Genomic DNA, 27,316 nt, shown 5'->3' on the forward strand with positions numbered 1-27,316 from the left:
ATTTAAATACTTCTACAGTTCGTATATTTCTTAATATCTTCGTCACAATATTTCTTTCCTATTTCTTGATTACTTACTTTTCTTTTATTGATCATAAAATTAGTATTTGTGATACATATGTGTATTATGAATTAATTTATGTCTCGCAGTGATGAATTTTTGCGTTTACATAACGATGTTTTATTGCAAACATATTTTGTTAAGTCAGATGCTAAGTATATCTTCTGTAGCCTTGCTCTGATGGTTTCATTGTATGAGGAGAGTCTTTCTTCCAGGAAGCAGCTACGAATATTTATTTATTTGCAGGCTACCTTTGGATTATTACTATTATAATATTAGGAAAAGGTTTGCAAATGAATAAATTTTGCTCGTTGATTGATGAAAACTTTTTGCCCCTCTGTAAACTAAGAGTAAGTGCCTGGCCTATACAGTTGGATTCGAAAAGAGCATGGTTCCAGGCACGTGTGCGTACCTAATGTAGGCTATTCAAGATCTGTCTAAACCAGGTCAGTAGAGTACGTGGTCCCTGAAAAAGGGCACAGCTGATTTCCTTTTGCATCCTCGTTCAGCTGAGGTAGTGCCCAATCTCTAATGATCTTGATGTCAACTGGAAATTAAACTATAATCCTTTTTGACGTGCGCTAGACCCTTGGCAACAGGTTGGTAATCAGCATACTACTGTGTTGCAGGGATGTATTCGGCCGCCACCTGTCCCACATTGTTGTGCAGCAGAGCTGATAGGAACGTCTCTGATTACTTAATATAGACAGGGCGCTACGTTCTAGCCTCGTTTCCTCTGTTTGTCTCTTTCCCACGCCTTGTTAGTATTGTGAGTACATCTCCTCGCCACAGGTCCTGTCTCGCTTGAAGGTTTTCCGATTAACACGATAAACGTTTATCTAAGACGACTATGTAAGAGTTATGAATATTGCACATATTTTAAATTTCTTCATTTTTGCCGGTACACGCCTTCCATAGTGAGAGATGTAGAGGCCATGTTCTAACAAATTGCACAGTGAGGAGAGTGGTTTAGATGTCCACTTGGCCACACAGATGTAGGTTTTCCGTATGATATCTGTTGGTCCCTTTGGAAGGGTATCCGATATCCTTCCCGTTCCTTGTGTGGAAGTTCTGAGGTCTGTAAAGAGACAGACTGGGATTTTACACTAGTTATGCTGTGGGGATAGCATAGGCTTACACAAAAAAGAAAAATAATTGCTCAATCGAGGAGATAAAAAATACTGTTAAGCTTCAAAGCAAAATAAATTTCCAAACCATGACGACAAAAAGAAAACGTACATGATAGAACGACTAATCACTTAGCAAGCTCAACATTTTAACATTTTCTCTGCGTATGCAAGCTAAGGAAAACAAGTAAGCGAGTATGGCTCCGATGAGATACTTGAAGTTTTTTCGTGGATGTTCCATTCTCATTTTCAAACCAATTTTAATATTTTGTTCACTAAAATTCCACATCATTGTAGTCTTTCTGTAAATAATCACCACGTTTAGAGTTTGGTTAGAATATATGCTTTACTAGACATGGTCGTGGAACTGGAACCACGGGGCACACTGACATTTTGCACATTTACAAAGTATCATCAGGATTGGGCGCTACATTAAGTGCGAGAACGATCGAGCAAGGATCTGGTCCCGAGTCTTTGCATTTGTGCAATGACAATTAGCAGCGAAGTCACCTACCAGGCTAACAAGAAGTATTTTCATCACTTTCGGTTTCTTCAATTTATGATACTGTTTTCTCCTCTTCAGATGATACCATATCGAAGAACTATTATTTACGGTCACCACGTTCAGTTTACAGAAAAATTTCTAACTTGCAGCAAGGCATTCAACACAGATAAATTTCATTTAATTGTATCTATAAAGGAACATGTTTTTGCAATTCATTATTATTTAAATATTACTGGCAAGATAGTTTTGGATATGATAACATGCAGCACCATCTTATTCTACGTATTTTAATATCATCTCTGACCATTGTTTCTTTCTGCTAACCATACACAGTAACTCCGCGATGTTCACGTAATATTAAATTTTTTTCCTTAATCTTATTTTTGTGTAGGCACTGGCACTAAAAGATGCTCCTGGAAAGTTGTACGCTCTAGAAGGTGATGTCAGCAACGAGAAAAGCATCCTTGCTGCTTTCAAATGGATTAAGGACAATCTGAAAGGTGTCGACATCCTCATTAACAACGCTGGACTTGTCGTAGAGAGCGACCTATCATGTAAGTAAATATCGCAGTTTATGAGTTTGTTTCGGCATCTCAGTGAAGCAAAACATATTTGTATTCAGTTTGGCAATATCAGTGGATTTGGTGTGTTATAAATGCTATGCTTTCCGATAGAAGCTTATAATGCTGTCATTCTGCATCATATATATTAGTATTAGCACGTCTGGCGCATTTTATAATATCTGATAATCGATGAAATGACACAGGGAGTTTCTTTTGTCTACTGCTGCCATAGACAAAAAAAAAAAAAAAAAAAAAAAAAACATGAAGTGTCGCTGTAGGCATATCCCATTAGTGTGAGTATGCCTCGTAGAAAGAACTTTACAGTTTTATGCAGTTGCCCGAAAGATCGTTGATAAATTGTTGTAAATAGACTGTAAGAAGATTCTTAAAATAAATCTGTGTATACATTTTTATATTAGTTATTTACGTTAGAGCTGGCTATAGCACTATGCATCACTGACCGACCATAATTATATTCGAAGGCTGAACGATTTTTGGCATCTCGCTTTTATTTACTGTGGTATCCAAGAGTTCATCATGATCGTGAAATGAAGATATTGTTGTTGGACATTACTTCGCGGAAATTACAGATGAAAGTAAAGGCTAATTACCCTTTGAATACTACAGTGTATTTATCAAGATATTAGAGAAGTGGTGAGACCGAATATAAACTTTACAAGAAAAGTAACTGAAGTAAAAATTTCTTTCGTCGACAAGAAAAGAGTGATGGTTATGGATTGAGGTGGTGTTCTGTACGCTTCATGAAATCGTTTTAAGGCTCTTTTGCAACAGATCCCAGTTCTCAGAAAAAAATTGTGCATAGGTGTGGAAGACATGCCAAGCTTGGTCCTTCGCAGTCAGATACAGGGATAATGGTGGAGAATCAACGTGAAAGATACTTTCTCAGCGAAATAATTCATCAGAGCAGTTCGAAACTGTAGACATTATTTTAGTTGGAGAGCATCTGCATAGCGCTGGGCGTTAGCATTCCGAAAAGGAGGGGAATACATCTGTGAAGAGTATGTACCACTTCCTGCTAAAATATTTAGATTCAGCTACTTTTGCCTAAAGAATAATTGGCAACTTTGCGGATATATAAATCATTTAAGTTGCCTTAAAGTACATGTTTTCTTTCACTGATTTCCTACAGTACAATATACTGAGGTAACTCCTTGCTTAGGCTATAAGTGTTGGCGCACAAAAAGAAGTTCACTTCTGTGCAAAACTTAAGAATCAAAGTAACTTTCACGTGACGGATTACTGCTAACTATCACAGCTCCACGAAATTTGGACCACACATAGAAAGAACTGCTATAACGTGGTACAGAAGGTAACTGAAAGGAATACGTGTTGAGACAAATAGAGATTCTATTTTTGTTCAGCGACAATAATTATACTGCGACCACCGATATCTATAGTGGTCCCCTCGACGTCATTCTCAGTAGGTGTCTACTGTCATAAGAGAACTAGACAGGAAATGCTGGGGATGATATAGTCGATTATTCCGTAAACTGAAGAGCGAGCAGCTCTCGTGGTTGGAGAACTGACCTTTTCCAGAAGAAAGCCGCAACAGTCGTACAGGATGACTAACAGTCAGTTTCCCTACTGGCAGTAGAAGGCAGTGTGGCAGAGATTTGCGTTGCTTCTTTTCGTATATGTAGTTTCATTAGTAACTAATATCTGTATCCCAGTTAGGGTTAACGCATTTTGTGGAAAATAAACACTTCCCTGACGTGTCTGCGCACAACGCATTTTGTCAAAAATAAACACTCTCCAGGTGTGTCTACACACTGCGGAACCAGCAACTTAAGAGGCATAATGCGGAAGAGTCGGTATGATTGTGAAACAGCATGTAGTTGTTTCCTGCGACTTAGTGGTGTGGAGAGAGTGGGGACTTACTACCTCGATCTCCATTTTGCAGAGGCAGATATGAAGGAAGTAAGTGACTTCATTCTGGCGACCCAGCATCCCTCACACTTCTGCTATCCATCCCTGCTCCCTTCCACTACCACCAGTTACATCCCCAGAGAACAATTTATCCCTCAATACGGCTCTGCTGTACTTAGATACGGTACAGCCATTTAATATTTAGCCTTGACCCACTTCATTTAACAATAAACATTAATTTTATACCATTAAAACACTATTCTTAATAATTTGCGATTTTTACATCGCCTGCAACGCACAAACTGTTAGTTCTAGAAAAAAAATTAACAGGACTTTTTTGTAGGAAATTTAATGTAGTTTAATTTTGTAGTGGAAAACATTTTCGCTAGACGCTACAGTTTTCGAGTTATTCAAGAAAAACGTCAAAAAGTGACCTTCAAACGCCACCCACCCTACACTCACTTCCCGCATGTGGACATTTTTAATATGCTGTTTATTACACTTCCCCCTACCACCGGTCAAAAATTTGTGACTACGCTAATTTTTCTCCTATTCGCCCTTTCGTGGTCTTTGTTGGCTGGATACAACTGACACTTGAATTTTAGTCACGTTTGTTTGAAGTATTCTTTTCACTGTCGTAATCATTATGTAGGACAATGCAAATATAACCCGTACATAGTTGTTAAATAGTCGGGTTGTTTTCCTATATTTGTCAGTCTTGTTTCCTGTGCGACCAGCGCGTATTCCATGTTCCACTTTCCTCTGAGCCCGAATGTAACGTTCTCGCGTCTTTAGAAAAAAATAAAGGCAGGTATACGTTCAGATGACAACAGTAGATGACAGGAAAACTGTGTAGCATGGAAGAAATTTGGAAGAAATGTAGTGGCTTGCCCTCCAATTTTTACCGGCTATGTCAACCAGAGGTGTTGTAGGTTGTAGACACGTGGTTGACGACGTATGGAAGTTTGGGTCTGGCCGTGAAGCGTGGCCGGGTAGCCTAACGCTAAGGCGACCGGTCAAGATAAGCGGGAAATAGGGGTTCGTGGCCTGGTCACACACAAATTTTCATTGTCGTCATTCCATTGTACAGTTGATGGTTGTTCATCTTCACAAGCAAGAGGTTACAGTATTCTGTAGCCAATGGCCTATCATACCATCACGCTAAGAGTTGTGCCTATGTGAACATGACGATTGCAGTCTGCCAACGTTCGTTTTCCTCGAAGCCTCCTCACACCCGCCCGTTGTGAGCTTGCCAGAAAAGACGACGTGGTGCCACATCTGAATCCAGTGTCGCTGTGGTGGGCCCTCTCTCTACTGTTGTGTTAAAGTAATACACAACAGCGGTCGCCATGTTGACAGTCTGTGGTGCTCCAGGCATCTTTGGACTGTCCGTGTTGATATTCGTCTTGCAGTGAACATTCTCATTTCCTGACTCAAGGTTCGTGGCGTGTCTGGACCATCCTACACGATCTGCATGTCTTTCCTCTCTGGCGCTACTCGCTAGCAGCTCCTGCTACTCTGCATGGCGTTGAGTATAGTTCTCCTGATCCCAAAGGCTCCAGATTCACACGGAAGTCGCAAAGGATCCCAATCAATGAGAATGACAACGTTGTGGGACGATAGATCTTAGTCTCGATACGCCATTGTCACATCGTCGAACATGATGCGTGCTGGTAGACTTTTCTTCTACTTACACAGCCAACACTCCAATGCGGTTTTTGGATGAGGAACCCAATGAGTAAATTTTTCTTGTATTATGAATGTGCAGGGGTTTGATACTACCTATACCACACTTCATGAGACTTTGATGTTCGTTGCATGCCACCTTCATAATAAAGCAATTAAACTCTAAGATAAGAAAAACGACGCACCACGAAGGAATTATCCAAGTGTGACGGAAATCGGTAGATGTGATGTACATGTACAGACAAACGCTCCTGATGCGTCATTTCTTTCGACACATCGAAATTAAACACATAACCAGGTTGTAGTTGGCAAACACTTTATTACAAACATATGCTGTTAATGAAACCAAGAGTAACACGATTATAATAAAAGGCATCTGGCCTACAGAACCAGCAGGTGTACTCAGGTTGGAACATTACTGCATTTAAATATGACAGACCTAGATCTTTCAAAATTTACTCAAGCAATTTTCACTAATAAAAACAATGTTCATAAACCCCATTAATAAAATTTAACTGGTATAACTGAATGCTTCATGACTTACGTAGGAACTGGCTTTCACGCAATCCATATCAAATTCTAAAACTGCTTCCATTGACTGATTTTAAGCAATTTTAACAAATTAAAAGTATCATATTAATGCACTCGACTAAGCTTCTCTTTCGTATTACTCACAGGTACGCGGTTCACATACATTTCATGGCCAGAATATAATAATAGGATATTAAATAGTCTTAACATGGAGCCGTTACAATTTTTACGTTGAAAATTAGTGATGGACGCAAGCAGACCGAAAGGTGCTACCAGATAGAGGAGATTCACGGACGAGAAGGTAAAATGGAACTATACTCAACTTTGGGCTACAATTAAGCCTCCAGAAAACCACAACACTCCACCGGAAAGATGGAATTGCAGGACACTAACAACGTAACCACAGACACAGATCCAGGTCCTTAAATTTCCCTCTTCCACCGTGATACCCCGATCGGAGTTTGCTCGCGTCGACCACTGCCAATTATGTGAAACATAAACACATGGGCGGCAGACAACATTCTGGCGCATCAGATAGAGAAACGTATCTGCCCAACTGGTTATAAATAAACCTGTAATTATACCGGACTAACCTAGGTAACCACTTGACAGGTAACGGCTCTTAAAATTTGATTAGCCAGTTCTCTAGAACAAAGAAATAAAATAATAACATAGGAACAGGATATAGGAAAATTATTTCGGCCCGCTCTTGAACGTCAGGCACAGACTTACGTATTGTTTGGCATGACCTCTAGCTACGCATTAAGCACGGCTATTTGTGGTGTGTAGCGAGCACCCCCTTACATACCATCAACATATCAGGCGCCCAACCAAGTACAGTGACAAATAACTGAAACAATAAAGATAGTTTTCAGTGCACTCGGATATTCAATTAATGTGAACAGAACCCACCAAGAAACAATTCGACGACTCCAGTTCGTTCACTTTGAGTAACATGTAACAGACGCGAAGGAAATCTGTCCTTCAAATCTCCAGGAAATCCCAATCACCACCGTCAGCGGATCTGCATTCGAACGGCGAAACACGCTGCAGCGGCTGCCCACGCTACTTCGACGTACCGACTCGGTCACTTGCCAGCGCCACACGTCACTGTCGCTCACACAGCTGATCCCCGAACGCAAGCCCCTACAGAGCGCGCGCGCCGTAGTTAAATAGCCATCCACCAAAGATGCGAAGAAGACAAGCAGGCATCGAAAATCGACTCACAACGATCGGGATGGCAATCGATGGAGAAAGGCACTAGCAGCGCACCAGCTCAGCTCCGACAACCATGAGTGATGTTCTGAGGTGCTTTCATAGCAGGACCCCTGTGGTTGTCATCCGCAGTACCCTTTAAGCAAAGCGCTCTGTTACCCTTCATGACAGATTATCCTGGGCTTACATTTCAGCAAAATGATGCCTGCCCGCGCACGGCGAGATTTTCTGCTGCTTGTCTTACATTGGCCAGCAAGATCGTCGGGTCTCTCCCCAATGGAGAAGGTTTGGATCATTGTGGGCAGGGCCCTCCAACCAGCTCGAGATTTTGACTATCTAACGCGCTGATTGGACACATCTTATCATGATATCCGTCAGGACGACAGCCACCAACTCTGTCGATCAGTGTCAAGCCGAAGAACTGCTTGCATAAGAGCCAGAGGTGGATCAACGCGTTATTGACTTGCTTAATTTGTGAAGTTCTTTCTCTTAATAACCCATCTACATTTTCTGAAACTGTAATCATTTGTTTGTCTGTAGACTTACATCACATAGGGATAATTCCTTGGTGCTGAGTCCTTTTTTGTCTTAGAGTGTACGCGGCCAGCAGCGTATTTTTCTGAGAACACTCTAACTAGTATTTGTTGTTCTCGCCTGAGAGTATTAAAGTTTGACTCTTTGCCGTCTTGATGTGGACAGCCGCACCTACGGAATCGTGGAAGCGCATGCTGGACGTGAACGTGCTGGGACTGTGTATCTGCACCAGGGAGGCCGTGCAGGACATGCTGAGCAGGGGCGTTGACGACGGCTTCATCATCCACATCAGCAGGTAAGCCCGTGTCCAGTATAATCCAAACTTCCAACTTGTCCCCTTACAGTGCACCAATCTACACGGAGAGAAGTAACCATTCTAATATAATAAATCATAACCTGCATGGAAAGACATAAGTGTCATTTTTCCCATGCCCTCTTCGGAAGTGCAATCGTAGAGAATTAGTGAGAAAGTGATTTTATGAAACCTCTACCAAACATTTTGGCGTGTCTCTCGGCTTCGCCTTCAAACATTATGAATCACCTCGAAGGGAACGATCTATTGATACGTAATCAGCATGGTTTCAGAAAACATCGTTCTTGTGCAACGCAGCTAGCTCTTTATTCGCACGAAGTAATGGTCGCTATCGACAGGGGATCTCAAGTTCACTCCGTATTTCTAGATTTCCGGAAAGCTTTTGACACCGTTCCTTACAAGCGACTTCTAATCAAGGTGCGGGCCTATGGGGTATCGTCTCAGTTGTGCGACCGGATTCGTAATTTCCTGTCAGGAAGGTCGCTGTTCGTAGTAATAGACGGCAAATCAACGAGTGAAACTGAAGTGATATCAGGTGTTCCCCAGGGACGCGTTCTGGGACCTCTGCTGTTCCTGATCTATATAAATGACCTGGGTGACAATCTGAGCAGTTCTCTTAGGTTGTTCGCAGATGATGCTGTAATTTACCGTCTAGTAAGGTCATCCGAAGACCAGTATCAGTTGCAAAGCGATTTAGAAAAGATTGCTGTATGGTGTGGCAGGTGGCAGTTGACGCTCAATAACGAAAAGTGTGAGGTGATCCACATGAGTTCCAAAAGAAATCCGTTGGAATTACTCGATAAATAGTACAATTCTTAAGGCTGTCAATTCAACTAAGTACCTGGGTGTAAAAATTACGAACAACTTCAGTTGGAAAGACCACATAGATAATATTGTGGGGAAGGCGAGCCAAAGGTTGCGTTTCATTGGCAGGACACTTAGAAGATGCAACAAGTCTACTAAAGAGACAGCTTACACTACACTCGTCCTCTGTTAGAATATTGCTGCGCGGTGTGGGATCCTTACCAGGTGGGATTGACGGAGGACATCGAAAGGGTGCAAAAAAAGGGCAGCTCGTTTTGTATTATCACGTAATAGGGGAGGGAGTGTGGCAGATATGATACGCGAGTTGGGATGGAAGTCATTAAAGCAAAGACGTTTTTCGTCGCGGCGAGATCTATTTACGAAATTTCAGTCACCAACTTTCTCTTCCGAATGCGAAAATATTTTGTTGAGCCCAACCTACATAGGTAGGAATGATCATCAAAATAAAATAAGGGAAATCAGAGCTCGAACAGAAAGGTTTAGGTGTTCGTTTTTCCCGCGCTCTGTTCGGGAGTGGAATGGTAGAGAGATAGTATGATTGTGGTTCGGCCGGCCGGAGTGGCCGAGCGGTTAAAGGCGCTACAGTCTGGAACCGCACGACCGCTACGGTCGCAGGTTCGAATCCTGCCTCGGGCATGGATGTGTGTGATGTCCTTAGGTTAGTTAGGTTTAAGTAGTTCTAAGTTCTAGGGGACTTATGACCACAGCAGTTGAGTCCCATAGTGCTCAGAGCCATTTTTGATTGTGGTTCGATGAACCCTCTGCCAAGCACTTAAATGTGAATTGCAGAGTAATCACGTAGATGTAGAATGTCGCCAACCCGCAACGCATCTTTGCGTAGCGGGTTATCGTCAGCTCGACCCAGGCATTCAGGTTCGTTTCCGTGGTATCCGGCTCAGCCCCTATTTGGGCCTCCCGGTAAGCAGCCAGAGCCCGTAGAAGATAGCAGCAGGGATCGATTTCGATAGACGATAGGAAAATTGTAACCTTCCGCCCCGCGATTATTTCTGGTCGCTCGGAGTCGGCTAGAGTCAGTTCCGTCCTCGCCTGCCAGCGACTAATATACTACCACCGTTTGAACAGCGCCTCGGATTGGACGCTCCATTCGCCATCCGGACGGTTGCGCTCTCGCGACCTGTGTTCCGATCCTTGGTGTTCTGCGTCGTGGATACGGTGTGCTGCTCGATAGAACTATGAAGACGTACTTTATTTAGAGATAGACTCTCAACTGGTCAAGAGAACGTAATCTACGCTCTCAAGAGTATAGCCGGCACGGTAGCTCAGCGTGTTCGGTCCGAGAGCCGGTTGGCCTCTGTAATAAAAAACTGAGTGGAAGGATCAACCACCGAACTTGAACGGGATGTCTTGCGACGTCCGCAAGGACCAAATACAACGATAAAAAAAAGAGTATATTTTCGTTTCGTTGGAGAAGAATTGTTGCGACGAACTTTTCCTTTGCTTTGCTAAGAAGAATTTCTGGAAAACGTTTACTATCTTTTGTCGTGTAGAATCAGAAACAGCAGACTCCTTTTTTTTTATTCGAAGTTTGCTGGTTCGAGTAAACAAAGTTTAATTACAGCTATTTTCGATCTTGTGAAAGTATTCCGTGTGAGGAATACTTCACAATTAACGTGTGATTTTAAGGGTAATCATGTATACAGAGATATTGACTTCTGTGGGCTGCTCTAGCAAAGTGGTTGTTAGTCATGACATCTCCTAAATGATTAATCTTACACTTCACTTAGACTGTGCTTTAATAAGTTTGACTCTTTACGTCTCCAATCTTCTCGTTGCTACAATTATTGCAAGTACTTGCTATACTGCCAACGACCTTGCCGCAATGCTAACACTGGTTCCTTCAAATCACCGAAGTTAAGCGCTGTCGGGCTGAGTTAGAACTTGAATGGGTGACCATCCGGTCTGCCGAGCGCTGCTCGAGAGCGGGATGCACTCAGCCTTTGTGTGGCAAACTGAGGAGCAACTTGTTTGAGAAGTAGCGGCTCCGGTCTCGTAAACCGAAATACGGCCTGGAGAGCGATGTGTTGACTACATGCCCCTCCATCTCAGCATCCAGTGACGCCTGTGGGCTGACGATGACACGGCGGCCGATCGGTACCGTTGGGCCTCGACGGCGTGTTCGGGCGGAATTTAGTTTAGTTTTACTTATTATACTCGATGTCTTGCGTAAGTACTCGGATGATTTTTCCATCTGATACTTCTTTTTGAGCCTGCAAGGTGTCTACTTTAGTTCGTGAACTATACTGGAAGTTTATTCTAAAATGCTCATAGCTCGCGCCTTGATTTTGGGCCGCCGACGATGCCTGTGAAGATATGTGGAGCAGATTTCACTGACACATGACAAGAAAGTAATAGCTGAGCCATTTTCTTTTGGCTCCTCTAGTGGAGTGCTACGGCACAGTGAGGTATGAATATCAATGTGCATCAGAACTGCAGACATCAACCTGCCAACAATCACGAAATTAATTACGTAACTTTATTTAGTCAAGGTGACAGTTAAAAAACTTTGTGACTATCCCTCGAAAATATTTTATGTTAAACTGGAGCTCTTTTTCTCATTTAAATTATGTAATTATTTCGATTCGAGAGCGTCTGAATAGTCTTTAAATCTTCTCAATTACTATCTATATTATAATGTGAAATCCGGTTTCGCCATTACATACTGTGTGAACTCTGTCCACGGAAGATTTGTATTCCACGTAGTGAAACTCTTGTTAGCACACAATTTGGTACCTCTACCCTATCACATTAGAACGAAATTGACATTTCACAGCAAATCAAGGAATTACTTCCAAGAAGCAGTTCTATAATGTATTAATTGTTCTCATACATATGTATGAGTTTGCAAGTTGCAAATTCACGCTGTAGCAGGTGACAAAAGTCGTGGAGTACCTCTTAATATAGTGTCGGACATCCTTTTGCTCTGTGTAGCGCAGCAACTAGACTTGGTATGGACTCTGCAAGTCGTTGGAAGTCCCCTGCAGAAATATTGAGCCACGCTGCCTCTATAGTCGTCAATAATTGCGAAAGTAGTGCCGGTAAAATATTTTGTACAAGAACTGATCTCTCGATTACGTCCCATGAATCTTCGATGGAATTCATGTCGGGCGATCTGGTGGCCAAATCATCTGCTCAAACGGTCCAGAATGTTCCTCAAACCAATCGTGAACAATCTTGGCCCAGTGATATGGCGCATTGTCATCCACAAAAATTACATCGTTGTATGGGAACAAGAAGTCCACGATGGCTGCAAATGGTCTCCAAGAGGACGACGAACCATAGGCTCCAGTCCATTCCATGTAAACACCTTTATGGAGCCACCACCAGTCATGCACAGTGCATTGTTGACAACTTGGGGTCTGCGCCACACTCGAACCCTGCCACCAGCTCTTACTAAGTTAAATCGTAGCTCATCTGACCGCTCTGTGATTTCCAGTCGCCTAGGGTCCAAACGATATGGTTTCGAGCCCAGGAGAGTTCCTGCAGACGATGTCGTGCTTGTTAGCAAAGGCACTCGCGTCGGTCATTTGCTGCCGTAGGCTATTAACGTAACGTTTCGTCGCACTGTCCTAACGGATACATTCGTCGCACGTCCACCATTGATTTCTGAGGCTATGTCACCCAGTTTTATTTGTCTGTTAGCACAGATAACTCTACGCGAACACTGCTGCTGTCGATCGTTAAATGAAGGACATTAGCCACTGGGTTATTCGTGGTGGGAGGTAATGCCTGAAATTTAGTGTTCTCGGCACACTATTGACACTGTAGATCTCGAATGTTGAATTCCCTAACAATATCCCAAATGAAATGTCCGATGCGTCTAGCTCCAACTACCATTCCGCGTTCAGTTTGTTAATTCCAATTGTGCGGTCATAATCACATCCGAAATCTTTTCACATGAATCGCCCGAGTACAAATGACAGCTCCGGCAATGCACTGCCGTTTTATACCTTGTGTACGCGATACAACCGCCATTTGTATATGTGCATATCACCTGATTCTATTACGTAAAGGAATGACCTGCTATACTTTGTGGTTTTTAATGACCTCCGTATCTAGTGTAACACATTCAATCACACGAATCTTTATTTGTATCACCTACGAAATTTCCAATTGAACCGGGTTGTTTCCTGACAATTACGTTTAATTTAGGTCAGATGCACCAGATGCAGATGAGCAATGCGTTTTCACAGCCGCAGATCATCAAGATTTTCTGGGCGAGATCGGATATTTCTTAGGATTCTCAAGACAGTCTACACAGTGCTCTCATATAATGTGCTCCTTAATATTAACTGGCAAGAACATGTGGCAATGCAGATGTAGTCCTGAATTACAAGAATAATAACTCATCGCTGTTCGAACTGGTCATTCATGTCGAAAACTAGGATGTTTTTATTAAATTTGACCGATTATTACTTTCAGTTTCCCCAGGGCGGTTTTTGACGTGGCTCAACAAATGTGACGAAACCAAGACGCTCTTGGCTCTGTAATATGAATGAAAATGTTTGTGTTCTTCGACGAGGTCGCTGGAATGCCAGTACAAGAGCGGACTGGAATAGATCAGAAAATTATCCGAGGGGTATTCAAGAGGGAAAAAATATAAAATAATAAGTACCAAAATCAAACAATAAAGGAAAGTACAGAGAATGAATAAAATCCATCTCGGTATCCGCCTGAAATGATTTCGGGGAAATGATGAGAAAGATAAATCTGGAAATTCGGACAAATATCTCAAACTTCATCCTCTAATTCTGCTCCGTGAACAGATGGTGAGCGCAAGACTGCCAGCAATGAGTACTGTAACACCCCCCTCCCCCCCCCCCCAACCCCCCTCGTCGCGGGGAACACAATGGGGAGCCGGAGCATTGTGTAAACGAGGAAATCGATCCTGAGTGTAGTGCTTGGAGAAGTATAGATTGTCTTTATATTCCCTGTCTTATTACAGGTCATTTACTTCAAGCTAAAGATTAGCGCAATTTGAGTACTGGAAGCGTTTTATCTTCCCATCACTAGCGCTACGAATCCTAATTTTTTCACCAGCGTGACTGGCCGCTTCGTCCGTAGACACATAAACTAATAAATTCCGCTAGAAACTTACATTTGATACACTTCCTTCAACGATGTCAAGAATGCCACGTCCAACTGTGTTCCTGCCATATCTACACTTTTATAGAGCGCTGAAGATTTTGCAAGGTGGCTATGAACCTTCTCTGCTATAACCTGTGTGGGACGCATGATTGACATTTTTGAATGACACCACGCGCGGTTGTTCTATCTGAAGTTGACATAAATGTTCAGCTACAGTTACCAAGTATTCATTTATTAAATCACCATCTATGAAAAGGCGCAAGGACTTCGCCAGTAGTGAAAGTGAAAAATAGCGAAAATTTGTAGGTCATCCGAACGGCACATTCGCTTAATTTCTGTTCCTCTTCTTCTTCCTCATCCCAGAGGTTACTTTAATGTTTTACAACTTCTTATACACGCTCAGGTCCTTCGAAATTTTTGGTATCCGTATTCGTGTACCTGGTAAGACATGTAGTGCCTTTGCAAACTGGCTTCCTGAAAGTGTTGAGTCTTGTGATATACTAAATATTTAGTTAACCCATCTATTTGTGTAAAAAATGCAACATTCCACGCACTGTGGATCGAAACCGAAGATTTTTTCGGCGTTATACAGTGCCGACTCGCCACCGGTGTCAAAACTGACCCTCCTCTATTTTGCAGCTGCAGCTTCTCCTGTGTTGTCGCAACCATACAGTGCATGCCCATTTTCCTCACTCTCTGCCTCGTTTCAACTGCTGTGTTCGCGAGCAAGGGTGTGAGCAGGCAAGAGTGCTCACTCTCAAAATCAGCGAGTTGTTAAGCCCTGCTCTAGTATGAAGGTTCACTGTGCTAGCTGATTTGGACTCTATGCTATAGGCTGGCAGACAAGAAAGAATATTACATGCTCTGATCAAAAACTGACATTGGTGTAGGCCAATTGCAGTAGGGGGGAGACTGACAGATCAGCTCTTGCAGAACATATTTGCAGCCAGGAGACCACCATATTCATTTTGACAGGACTTAAGTACTGGCAGCCGCGAGCGGATACCACGAAAGACTATACACAGAAGCCATAGAGATTTAAAATACCCCAGGAATTACAGTAGGAAGGACGAGGGCGTGAAATGGAATGACATTTGGATCCCTGTGCTGAAGAAGATGTGTACCAGTCTTCCACCATGGGGTGATAGCAATAGCAGACGACGGCAGTCGACAACGGCCAATTGCGCGCGGGTATTCAAAACATGTGACGTCACGCCACTGCGTGGGAGCTGGCGTAGACGAAATTTTACTGCAGTCAACAGCAAGCTAAGGTGTGAATCGGACACTCAAAGAAACTACGATAGTCCTTGAAAACGTCCTCTGAAGATGTGGACGAAACGTTGGGTTTAAAAGTGAAATCTGTGTGGTGTCACCGCCAGACACCACACTTGCTAGGTGCTTGCCTTTAAATCGGCCGCGGTCCGTTAGTATACGTCGGACCCGCGTGTCGCCACTATCAGTGATTGCAGACCGAGCGCCGCCACACGGCAGGTCTAGAGAGACTTCCTAGCACTCGCCCCAGTTGTACAACCGACTTTGCTAGCGATGGTTCACTGACAAAATACGCTCTCATTTGCCGAGACGATAGTTAGCATAGCCTTCAGCTACGTCATTTGCTACGACCTAGCAAGGCGCCATTATCAGTTGCTGCTGATATTGTAAATAATGTACCGTCAAGAGCGACGTTCACCATTAATGGATTAAAGTTAAGTATTCCACCATCTGCGTCCGTTTTTCTAAGTTCTAATTTCCTTGTCCTGTCCCAGACCTCACGCCAGTCTGCGTGAGCTTAAACGCGTGCCTTTCGGCTTCCTCTAAATTTAGTGGGTTGGTCTCCTGCCAATCCACAACAAAATCCTTTCCATCTCGGTGTAAAAGCCCAGAACATTTTATTATCTGTGACATGGCGGTGAAAGTTAGCATTTTGCAATTTGGCAGTTCGTTAACACTCTCCTTGACTGGATATTATTTGCCGCACATAGGTTCCTCTTCATTAAGAATCTACATATACACATACATCACACTCCTCAAGCCACCTAACGGTGTGTGGCGGAGGGTACTTTCTGTACCACTATCTGATCCCTCCAATCCTGTTCCACTCGCGAATAGTGCATGGGAAGAATGAAGCCTCTGTATTGGCTCTAATTTCTCGAATTTTCTCCTCGTGGTCAATACGCGAGATGTATGTGGAGGGAAGTAATACGTTGTCTGACTCCTCCCGAAAAGTGCTGTCCCGAAATTTCAATAGTAAATCTCTCCGCGATGCACAACGTCTCTTGTAACGTCTGCCAGTGGAGTTAGTTTAGCATCTCCGTAACGCTCTCTCGCCAGCTAAACGATCCCGTGACGAAACGCGCCGCTCTTTGTTGGATCTTCTCTACCTCCTCTATCAGTTCTAACTCGTAGGGATCCCAGATAGATGAGCAATATTCAATAATCGGGCGAACAAGCGCCTTATAAGCCACCTCTTTCGTGGATGAGTCACATTTCCTTGAGATTCTTCCGATGAATCAGAGTCTTGTGTCTGCTTTTCCCACTATCTGTTTCATATGGTCATTCCACGTAAGGTAGCTCTGGACAGTTACGCCTAGGTATTTTGGGCAGACGCTGTCTCCAACTGTTCCTCATCAATAGTGTAGCTGTACAGTAGTGGATTTCTTTTCCTATGTATGCGCAGTACGTTACATCTTGTATCTGCTGCTTGTCTGGGACTGCAGGTAGTCTCACAGTTTCCTGTCCTTGTTTCCAGCTTAACTGCACACCTGCCAGCGTTCGGAACAGAAACCGCCATGTACTCTGCCACCAAGCACGCCGTCAACGTGCTGCTCGAAGGCCTCAGGAAGGACCTCGTCGCCAAAAAGAGCAAGATTCGCGTGGGGGTAAGTCAACATCTGTTACTAAATTGTACCTTAACGGGACCAAGCAGGGATAAATAGCATCAAATCTCTTGTTCTAGAAACAATGTAGATTATTTGACTCAATAAGCACGTTTCTCGCCATACTTTCTAGAATGGTAACAGAGACACGTGTAGGTATTTACTCTTAACATGTCTTCTGCCTTAGCCTTACCGAATGTGAGCGTGTTTGGCCATCTTTTTAATAGTATATCACGAATAGTTGGTGTTTAGACCGGTAAGAACAGGACTGTCATTAACAGACTCCTATGTTTCATTCAGTTTCATAACTGTTTCTAATTTGTTTCTTGATGAATTTCATCGTTTCCTGTTCATTTATAGTTCTTACGAACATCTCTATCTCTCTCACTTGATGAACAACTCAATACAATTTCATAACTCATTTCGGTAATTCAGAACTGGTCGCACACACTGATTACAAACTTTTCCTTTTGGGCACAACACCTATTTCCCAAAAGCGGTAAAAGACTTTTGGATTCTTCTGATTATTTATTTTATTGTCCATACAGCAATACTTTGCATTTACCCTAAATGGAAAATGTCCGTCATCTAGTAGTATATTATTATAGGCAAAACAATTGTGTTTCAGACACATCCTAGTAACACGTATTCCTTTTTGGTTTCCGCTGTTTACCTAGGGCTATAGAGAGTAGGTTTCGTGATATTGCATCTTCGAGCTCTTCTTTCAGTTCTGAATTTCTCACTATCTTTATGAAGTCTAACAGAAGCTACAGTATTCAAACGTATGTTCCTTACCATACTATCGTAGTTTCAGCCAGCGTCTGGTTTCTCAAGAACTGTTGGTAACGATAGTTACCAAACTTTACATTGTCCATTACAGAGTATGTTAGGTAACTAGCATTTTTAACCCACCTGTATTCTTTCACGTAGACCATGAGTTCCCAAACTTTTCCTCTGACGGAACACTTGGGGGATCTTGGTACTCTGATGGAACACATTGTTTATTTTGAAGATCGAAAAACTTGTTTTGTTCAGTGAGTACTTCAATTTTAAATCATAGCTAATAATACAGAAATTATAATAAAATTTTAAAAATATTCAATATCGTAACAATATCGAAAAAACCTCATGTTATTAATAGTTTTTCACGGAGTACTTACTCACTTCCCGCGGAAAGTCAGTGTTCCGCAGAACGCTTTTTGAGTAACTATGATGTACAGTGTAACAAATGCAACGTCACTCCAGCTTTCGGAATTTCTTCTTCTCAGACATTCTGTAACTAATTTTGCAACCTCCATTTGTATTACCTAATTTCCATATTTAGCATATTATTATTACCATCCTGTGTTTCCGATTCATTGTTTGAACTACACAAACATTTAAAAAGTTGTATATTCGTACAATTTCCTCTCTATTGTAAGTTAGTTCGACATTTATTAATGTAAATCGTAGACCGAAGAGAAATTTATATAATTTTAAGTCGAAGAGATAGTAATATGTATTGCAACAGCATAAATACAAATGTATTCGACCCTACATTTCCTTCATTAGTAGGCTAGCGCGCTTAATTAGTTCAAAAAAAATTTTTGTAATGCATTTAGGACGGTATTCCAACTTTATTTCCCTGTGTTAATGCGTGAATAGCCGGCAAAGTGAAATCGCGTCCCCTCATGACGGAATCCCCAGAAGATCTGGAGTAAATACCCTCCTTACGAAGTACCCAGAACATTTGTCTGCAATTTTCTCAGTCCTCTCTCTTTGGTGATATGCTGATGGCTGAGATTGTTGCAACGGACGACTCTTGCAGTTTTTAGATGGATTCTACCGTGGGAGGAGGCACGGTGGTCAAGACAGTGGACTAGATGTCGTGAAGAGAGGAGCTCAATTCCTGTTGCAGTTTTTCAGATATGGGGCTGATGTAGTTTTCGAAAGAGATTAATGTGAATGCTGGGATGGTTCCTTTGGAACGGTTATGGTCGATTTATATCTCCAGCTATGCTACCTGTATATTCGTGCTTCCTTTCCAGCGACTTCTTCGTCGACGAAAATTGATTCATAATCATATGTAATGGACTCTGACAAAAGGCTTGAGTGATGGAATATTTATTTTTATCTGCGTAATATTACAATCTGTGATAAGAGAAATTCGCTTACTCACTTAGAGGTGCTTTAACATTGAGCCACATTGTTGCTTGCTATTTGAATAAAATATCTTTGAGAATCTATCGCAAGGGGTTCACAGCACAATGAACAACGCGTTATTGCTACCTTACTGAACAACGAGACAGAAATATTAACATTTTTCCCCAGATGAGTTTTGTTAGTTTTTGGGTTCGAATAAGCGATTATTGGTGAGATACGTTTCGTAGTTTTGATGTAGAAGGTGAGGATAAAAATGAATCTGAACTTTGAATCTGTATGAACCTGAACTTTGTTTGCTGTTGTTATGGTTAGTTGAATGGCATACCACATGGGCGTCTCTACCGTCCTCACAAGAAATGTGCGTCACCATCATAGTACGAGATACAATAATAATAACTATAAAAAGGAAGGTGATGATAATAATTTTGACGGAACTCCAGAGAGTGTTACAAAAATTGCTAACGTGAAGACGGTGCGCACTTTTTATTGCTGTCCCACGTACCTGGTTTTTATTGGCTGCTGTCAGTCTATGCTCCATTCTAAGACGTTACCAGACTGTTGTGTATGAGGACAATGAGCCGCCACATCAAAGCCTCTTTATGTAGCAACAGGGAATCATAGCATTACCATTACGTTGTGCTTCATTTCCTATTTCATTGACAAGTTTTACATTGTATAGAAGAGAGAAGCTGTCAATCTCACAGAGCGAAATTCCGTTACAGGCAGTTTCTCCGGGCACTGTGAAGACAGAGCTGCTAAACAACGGGAAATTCTGGCCTAAAGACCTTTACGATAGAGCCCCGTACATGGAACCAGAGGATGTAGCAGAAGCCGTGGTTTACATGTTATCCCAGCATCCTCGAGTACAGGTAAGCTTCTTTCACAGTTCTTTCAGCGCAAAATAATTTAGTTTATCTATCACGGCTTAGAAGCCTTATGTATTTCGAAAGTGTCACGTGTTTTGAACTACGTTCTTATAAACCGATCGGTAGTAAGTGTCCTAATTTTTAGCTGACACTACTGTTGCGCAAAGCAGGTTTTTTTCGCTTTTACAGCGCTTAACAATTGAAACACTTTCTTTTGATGTTGCAGGTTCATGACATCGTTTTACGTCCAAACGGTAGTGCTGCATAAGGACAATAATAGTGGAGAATTACAGATGTTGCTATTGTAGTCCTGCTATTAATAAAATTGTCTGAAAAGACGAAGAATTAGTAACGCTTTGTGATGCTGGATCTTCGTGAACTGTGTCGTTATAAAACACATTGACATAATACAACAAAAATACAGTTGTATTCTGAAATCTGCTTATTCCACGTTTACTATCTTACGTGGAACATATTGAAGCCCTTGTACGTGTTTCATGCTTTTGTTTCACAGAATGCCTGTCATTTGTGTGGTTGTCAAAGATGAAAACGTTTCGTATTACGCTGTATGAGTGGAGTTGTGCTATGTACAAAAGTCCTGCTATTAATAAAATTGTCTGAAAAGACGAAGAATTAGAATAAGGTTTCCTTTACAAAGAAGAATTTACGAGGGTAATCCCAAAAGTAAGGTCTCCTATTTTTTATAAGTACATAGACCTGTCTATTTCTACAATGGTTTACATCAGTTTACAGCTTGAACATATAGCTATTTTTCGACATAATCACCATTTCTGTAGACGCATTTTTGTAGACGCTGTGGTAGTTTTTGTATACCCATGTCATACCAGCTAGCCGCCATGCTGTTCAGAAAGCTATGAACCTCTTCTTTCACCTCGTCGTCGGAGCTGACTCGCTTTCCGGCCAAATGTTCTTTTAACCTTGGGAACAGGTGATAGTCACTGGGCGCCAAGTCAGGACTACAGGGTGGGTGGGTGATTATGTTCCACTTAAACTGTTGCAGGAGAGCAACGGTTTGCCGAGCGATATGTGGGCGAGCGTTCTCATGGAGAATGTGTAAGCCCTTGCTCAACATTCCTCTTCTCCGGTTCTGAATTGCCCGTTTGAGTTTTTTCAGAGTCTCACAGTACCTGTCAGCGTTAATTGTGGTTCCAGTGAGCATAAAGTCGACTAACAATACCCCTTTCCGATCCCAAAAAACGGTTGTCATGACTTTACCGGCAGACTGTGTTTGTTTGAATTTCCGCGGCTTTGGCGAAGAAGGATGCCGCCACTGGCGTGATTTTTGCTAGGTCTCAGGTGTTAAGTGATATGCCCAGGTTTCGTTACCCGTGACAATTGAGGTCCAGAAAGTTGTCCTGTTCGGCTGCAAGGCGGTGAAGAAATGCGCGGGAAGCGTCAACTCGTTGCCGCATGTGGTCCTCAGTCAGCATGCATGCGTGGCACCCATCTTGATTACACCTTCCAGTAATCCAATGTTTCCGTTAAAATTGTGTGAGCGGTGCTTCGGGAAACCTCAGGAACCAGCGTGCAGAGATCATCCAGAGTGGTCCGCCGATCTTCACGCAAGCTTTGCTCAACCTTCAACTGTCTCCTCAGAAACTGGCAGTCTCCCGCTCCTTTGTTCGTCGTGAATTTCGGTCCGACCAGCTGCAAACTCTCTACACCACTTACGAACATTTTTGACATCAATGTACGACTCACTTCCGTCACTTGGCGATGGATTTCAATCGGCGCAGTGCCCTTTGCGTTCAAAAACCGAATAACTGCGCGCAATTCGCACTTGGCGGTAACACCCAACGGGAGCTCCATTCTCAACGGCTGCCAAGCCAAGACTGACCGCTCAGCGCGGCGTGCGCATGTTTACTCACAGCGCGTGAAGCACTCTTCATAACAGTGTGACCAACTCCCACACAAACAGAGTTCTGTACTTATAAAAAAATTGGAGACCTTACTTTTGGGATTTCTCTCATACTTACCTGTCTTAACCACGCAGGAAGATTATTTTTATCATGGATAAAATTTTCTAAGTTATCATCAACAGGTCAAAGACCAGCAAATCATTAATAATAGACACATACACCAACTTCTGTACAAGTAACAAAATTCAAAGGACGTTGTTGACAAACTAAAAGCTAATGAAAGGAAAGACGTACAAGTAATTACGATTAACAAATTACAAAGTACATTAAAGCACTTCGTTTATGAAATAAGAGTGGCCGTTACATACACAGTAGTCTTATTCGCCTACGGATAACTTTTGTATGAGTGTTGGACATGTGTTGGTATTACAGATTAAGTTCAAAATACGAAATTCATGTACTAGGAGGAATGGTAAATATTCAGAGATATGACAGGAACGATTATTTGAAGTAAAAAAAGCTCCTATGGACATAAGCCCTATTCCGAATGCCACAAGGTTGATAATGAGTTGCTGTGGTAAGGCGTTCCGTGCCTCCACTGGTACTGTTGAACACTGCTGGATTCTCGTTGTTGCATCTGGACGTACTACAATACGTCTCTCCAACGAGTCCCGCACGTCCTCGATGGGATTTAAGTCGGAGAACCGGCAGGGCAGTCCATTCGCCGAATATCCTTTAGTTCCAAGAGCTCTTCCATCTGCGCTATTCGATGCGCTCATGCATTGTCACCCCATAAGAGTGAAGTCAGGGCCAAGTGCAGCCCTGAAAAGACGCACAGGGGGAAGTTGTGCAGTCACAATAACGTTGACTGGTGAGTGTTCTGTATTCAAAGACATCGAGGTCAGTATGTCAATGCAACATTACACCTCCCTACACCATAACACTCGGATCACCAAAACGATCATATCCGGCAATGTTCCTGGGTGCATTAAGCTTTCACACCTCTCGCCATATGACGGTAAGCCTGGAATCTACATCTACATACATATTCCGCAAGTCGTCGTACGGCGGTTGGCAGAGAGTACTTTGTACCACTACTAGTCGCTTCGTTTCCTATTGCACCCGCCAACAGAGCGAGGGAAGAACGACTATCTCCATGCATCCGTACGAGCCCCAATTTCTCTCATCTTACTTTCACGGTCCTTACGCGAAACGTACTTTGGTGTCAGCAGAATCGTTCTGCAGTCACCTTCAAATGTTGGTTCTCTAAATTTTCTCTACATTGTTCCACGAAAAGATCGTCACCTTCCCTCCAGGGTTTCCAATTTGAGTTCCTGAAGCACCTTGTAATGTAAAAATATAAAAACAGTGATACCTAAAAAATGTACGGCAGTCTGCCAATGTAATCGTATTCTTAATGATTCAATACTAGCGGTTGAAAACACTTTTCTACAACTTACTCACAAGAATCTTCTTAATAGTGCGATATCTTCTTAGTTAGCCTGACACAGGCCAGTAATTAATAAACTAGCTTAGTTCTCAGGGTAGTTGCCTAATCGTCGACAGTTAATTGTCCTTCCCTTCTTTACCCAACAGCACAGATATTATTCCTGGTTCGTGAGAAGTCGTGTGCTTATTGCACCAGAGAATATTTCACAAGTCTGTTCGATGTAAAATACTGCAATACGTAACTCAATATCGTGATTTCGTCTCGATTCCCCAATATAAGATAACAAGAGTAGCATCTACAAATGAAATCCTATAATGGAACTGGAATCCTGTGACCAGACCTTTTCTGGCAAGGATGTTATCTCGTTATATAAAGAAAAGCTGTAACTAAAAATTGTTAAATTATTATCAGCTTCCTCCGGGCTCGTAGGATCTGAAAGAAAGTTAATTGTCCTAACCGACGGCACGTCTCGTAGATGAGCTAAAAGAAAAACGTTAAAGATTTTTTAAGATAGCGCCTAACAATGAAAATTCTTTGTTAAGGCCCATATCTACTTAGGGCAATCCAGGTATCAGATTACAAATTCATTGACCGCATGCACAAATTCTTTTGACAAAATAACCATTATATTTTTTTTGTTTTATGTACAACTTACATTATTAGCTGGTAGAGAAAGATGAGATTTACACAAGAACGTCCTCTTAGGTCCGAACCCAGGCAGATAAGATAAGCGAATGACAAAGGAAAGATAGTTCACGCATAGAAGCGCAAGAGTCCATGGAATAACATGCCCATTGTAGTTCTATCTCTTCTTCCCTGGCGTAACTTGTCGGTGCTTTATAAAATTTAGCTTAAATTTTTTTTAAAACCCAAGGCCACCCAGGAGAAACGCTACAATCTCCGTAGTACTTGCGTGTTGTTCGAACCTACCAGTAGCAAATCTAGCAGCCCGCCTCTGAATTGCTTCGATGCCTTCCCTTAACCGGCCTGGTACGGATCCCAAACACTCGAGCAATATTGAAGAATGGCTCGTACTAGCGTCCTATTTGCAGTCTCCTTTGCGAATGAACCACACTTTCCTAAAATCCTCCCAATAATCCAAAGTCGACCATTCGCCTTTTCTATTACAATCTTTATATACTCGTTTCATTTCATATCGCTTTACAACATTTCGCCTAGATACGTAATCGACGCGTTTGTTTTTCCTACTCGTCTGCATTAACGTACATTTTTCTGCGTTTAGAGTTAGCTGCCATTCATCACAACGACCAGATATTTTGGCGAAGTCAATTTTTAGTCTCCTACAGTCACTCAACGACGACTCTTTCCCGTACATCACAGCATCATCAGCAAACAGCCTCAGACTGTTGTACATCAGATCATTTATGTATATAAATAATAAGAGCGATCCTACCAGACTTCCCTGGGGCGCTCCTCACGATATCCTAGTCTCTGATGAACACTTACCATCGAGTCACTCAAGAAATCCTTGAACCACTCATATATCTGGAAACCTATTGCGTATGCTCGTCTCTTCGTTTATAGTCTGCAGTGGTGCACCGTGTCAAAAGTTTTCGGAAATCTAGGAATATGGAATCTGCCTGTTGCCCCTCATCCATAGTTGGTAGGATATCATGTGAGAAAAGGGCAAGCAGCGTTTACCACGAGCGATGCTTTCTAAAACCGCGTTGATTCGTGGACAGAAGCTTTTCTGTCTCAAGCAAATTTATTTTATTCTTACTGAGAGTATGTTCAAGAATTCTGTAGCAAACCGATGTTAAGGATATTGGTCTGTGATTTTGCAGGTCCGTTCTTTTAGCCTTCTTTTATTCTCCTCCCGAACAGTCCGTGAAGACCCAAAGGTACCGACCGGCCGCCGTTTCATCCTCAGCCCACAGGCGTCACTGGATGCGGATGTGGAGGGCCATGTTGTCAGCACACCGCTCTCCCGGCCGTATGTCAGTTTACGAGACCGGAGCCGCTAATTCTCAATCAAGTAGCTCCTCAGTTTGCCTCACAAGGACTGAGTGCACCCCGCTTGCCAACGACGCTCGGCAGACCGGATGGTCAACCATACAAGTGCTAGCCCAGCCCGACAGCGCTTAACTTCGGTGATCTGACGGGAACCGGTGTTACCACTGCCGTTGACACCATTCTTTCATTACTCAAACTTAATCTCCACTTATCTGAGAAACCACTCTCCGCGACGGCCCGGTATCTGTGCTCTCGGCACCATCGCAAACGCCACCAGGTGTCAACGGAACACAACGTACTAGTCCTCGACCAAAGAGACCTCCCTATCCACTCTCCGTGCCACTCTGAAGCGTGAGACATCGTGCCTTGCAGTCCTGTTAAATGTGGTTGCAGTTGCACCCGCTGATGTAGTTGACCGTGGTCGACCACCTCTTCTCCCATAGCAGCGATACTTGTGGTTCGGAGCGTCCCCTGTGCGCGTGAAACAATGCTGTGAGCAATATACCAAACTCATGAGATATACTCCTCATACTTGGTGCTTCTTCCAGTTTCCCATTCATTGTTCCCTGTGTGAAGTCACCCATATGTTGTCGCCGGGTCATGTTGTAACGAAGAACACAAGCACACTGCACCGTAACTACTCCATGACTGACACGCATCGACTTTTCTCGTAGCTTCAACAGCCTCGTGTTGCGGGGCCACCCAAAACCTGGCGCTATTGTCAAGCTGACCTCAGCATCTTGTGCACAACAGGAATGTGTCTGGCAACACGCTCCCGCAATTTCATTCATTTCCACCTAGTGTTACGTAACTTTATCTGTATCGTCCTTAAGTTTTGCAAAGCAGTGTAACATTTCCACACCTATTCATATTAGTTGAGACAAATGTAAGAAGAAAGTGATGTCCAGCTGTGAGAATGGGACTGCGACCCTGAAACAAATGGTGAAGCAACAAATGTCAATAAAAGAGCAAAATGTGTCTTTAGAGCTTTTATTTACAGTAAAACACAGTAAGTTGAAACGTAAAACGACACGAGCTGAAATGAGTACAAAGACGGCGATGTTTGGTTACCAACATGCTCAGCCTTGTGGCCGTCCTGGATGTGCTGATGGAAGGCGGGAAAGAGGGCGAGAAAGCAAGTAACACCTGGATGCACCTGCTTCTCTGTTTTCTGCCGGAGAAATTGGTTTCACTTTCGTTGGAGTCTCTGGGCAAATACTGCTGGAGCCCAGAGGCCTGAAAATACGATTCCTGTCCTAACCCTTATTCATAAAATAATGGGGACAAAATGAACAGAAAACTGGGTAATTTCCAACAATGACTGTCTGTCGAAGTCGCTGGGTCCAAACGATATTCAGGGTGAGTCACCTAACATTACCGCTGGATGTATTTCGTAAACCACATCAAATACTGACGAATCGATTCCACAGACCGAACGTGAGGAGAGGGGCTAGTGTAGTTGGTTAATACAAACCATAAAAAAATGCACGGAAGTATGTTTTTTAACACAAACCTACGTTTTTTTAAATGGAACCCCGTTAGTTTTGTTAGCACATCTGAACATATAAACAAATACGTAATCAGCACCGTTTGTTGCATTGTAAAATGTTAATTACATCCGGAGATATTGTAACCTAAAGTTGACGCTTGAGTACCACTCCTCCGCTGTTCGATCGTGTGTATCGGAGAGCACCGAATTACGTAGGGGTCCAAAAAACGGTGATGGACCTTAGGTACAGAAGAGACTGGAACAGCACATTACGTCCACATGCTAAC

At 42.7% G+C, this 27,316-nt stretch overlaps 1 protein-coding gene across 1 annotated transcript in view; it reads left to right on the forward strand.

The window, feature by feature from the left end:
- Window positions 1-20,831, forward strand: part of LOC126234660 (dehydrogenase/reductase SDR family member 11-like) — a 32,790-nt gene extending 11,959 nt beyond the window's left edge. The window contains exons 2-6 of the mRNA XM_049943390.1: window positions 2,084-2,246; window positions 8,274-8,403; window positions 17,102-17,231; window positions 20,093-20,239; window positions 20,463-20,831. Of these exons, the coding sequence (XP_049799347.1) occupies window positions 2,084-2,246; window positions 8,274-8,403; window positions 17,102-17,231; window positions 20,093-20,239; window positions 20,463-20,504 (612 nt within the window). The 3' untranslated portion in view covers window positions 20,505-20,831. The remainder of the gene's footprint in view (window positions 1-2,083; window positions 2,247-8,273; window positions 8,404-17,101; window positions 17,232-20,092; window positions 20,240-20,462) is intronic.
- The last annotated feature ends 6,485 nt before the right edge of the window (window positions 20,832-27,316 follow it).

This window comes from Schistocerca nitens, chromosome 2 (genome assembly GCF_023898315.1).
Source record: "Schistocerca nitens isolate TAMUIC-IGC-003100 chromosome 2, iqSchNite1.1, whole genome shotgun sequence".
Classification (NCBI taxonomy): domain Eukaryota; kingdom Metazoa; phylum Arthropoda; class Insecta; order Orthoptera; family Acrididae; genus Schistocerca; species Schistocerca nitens.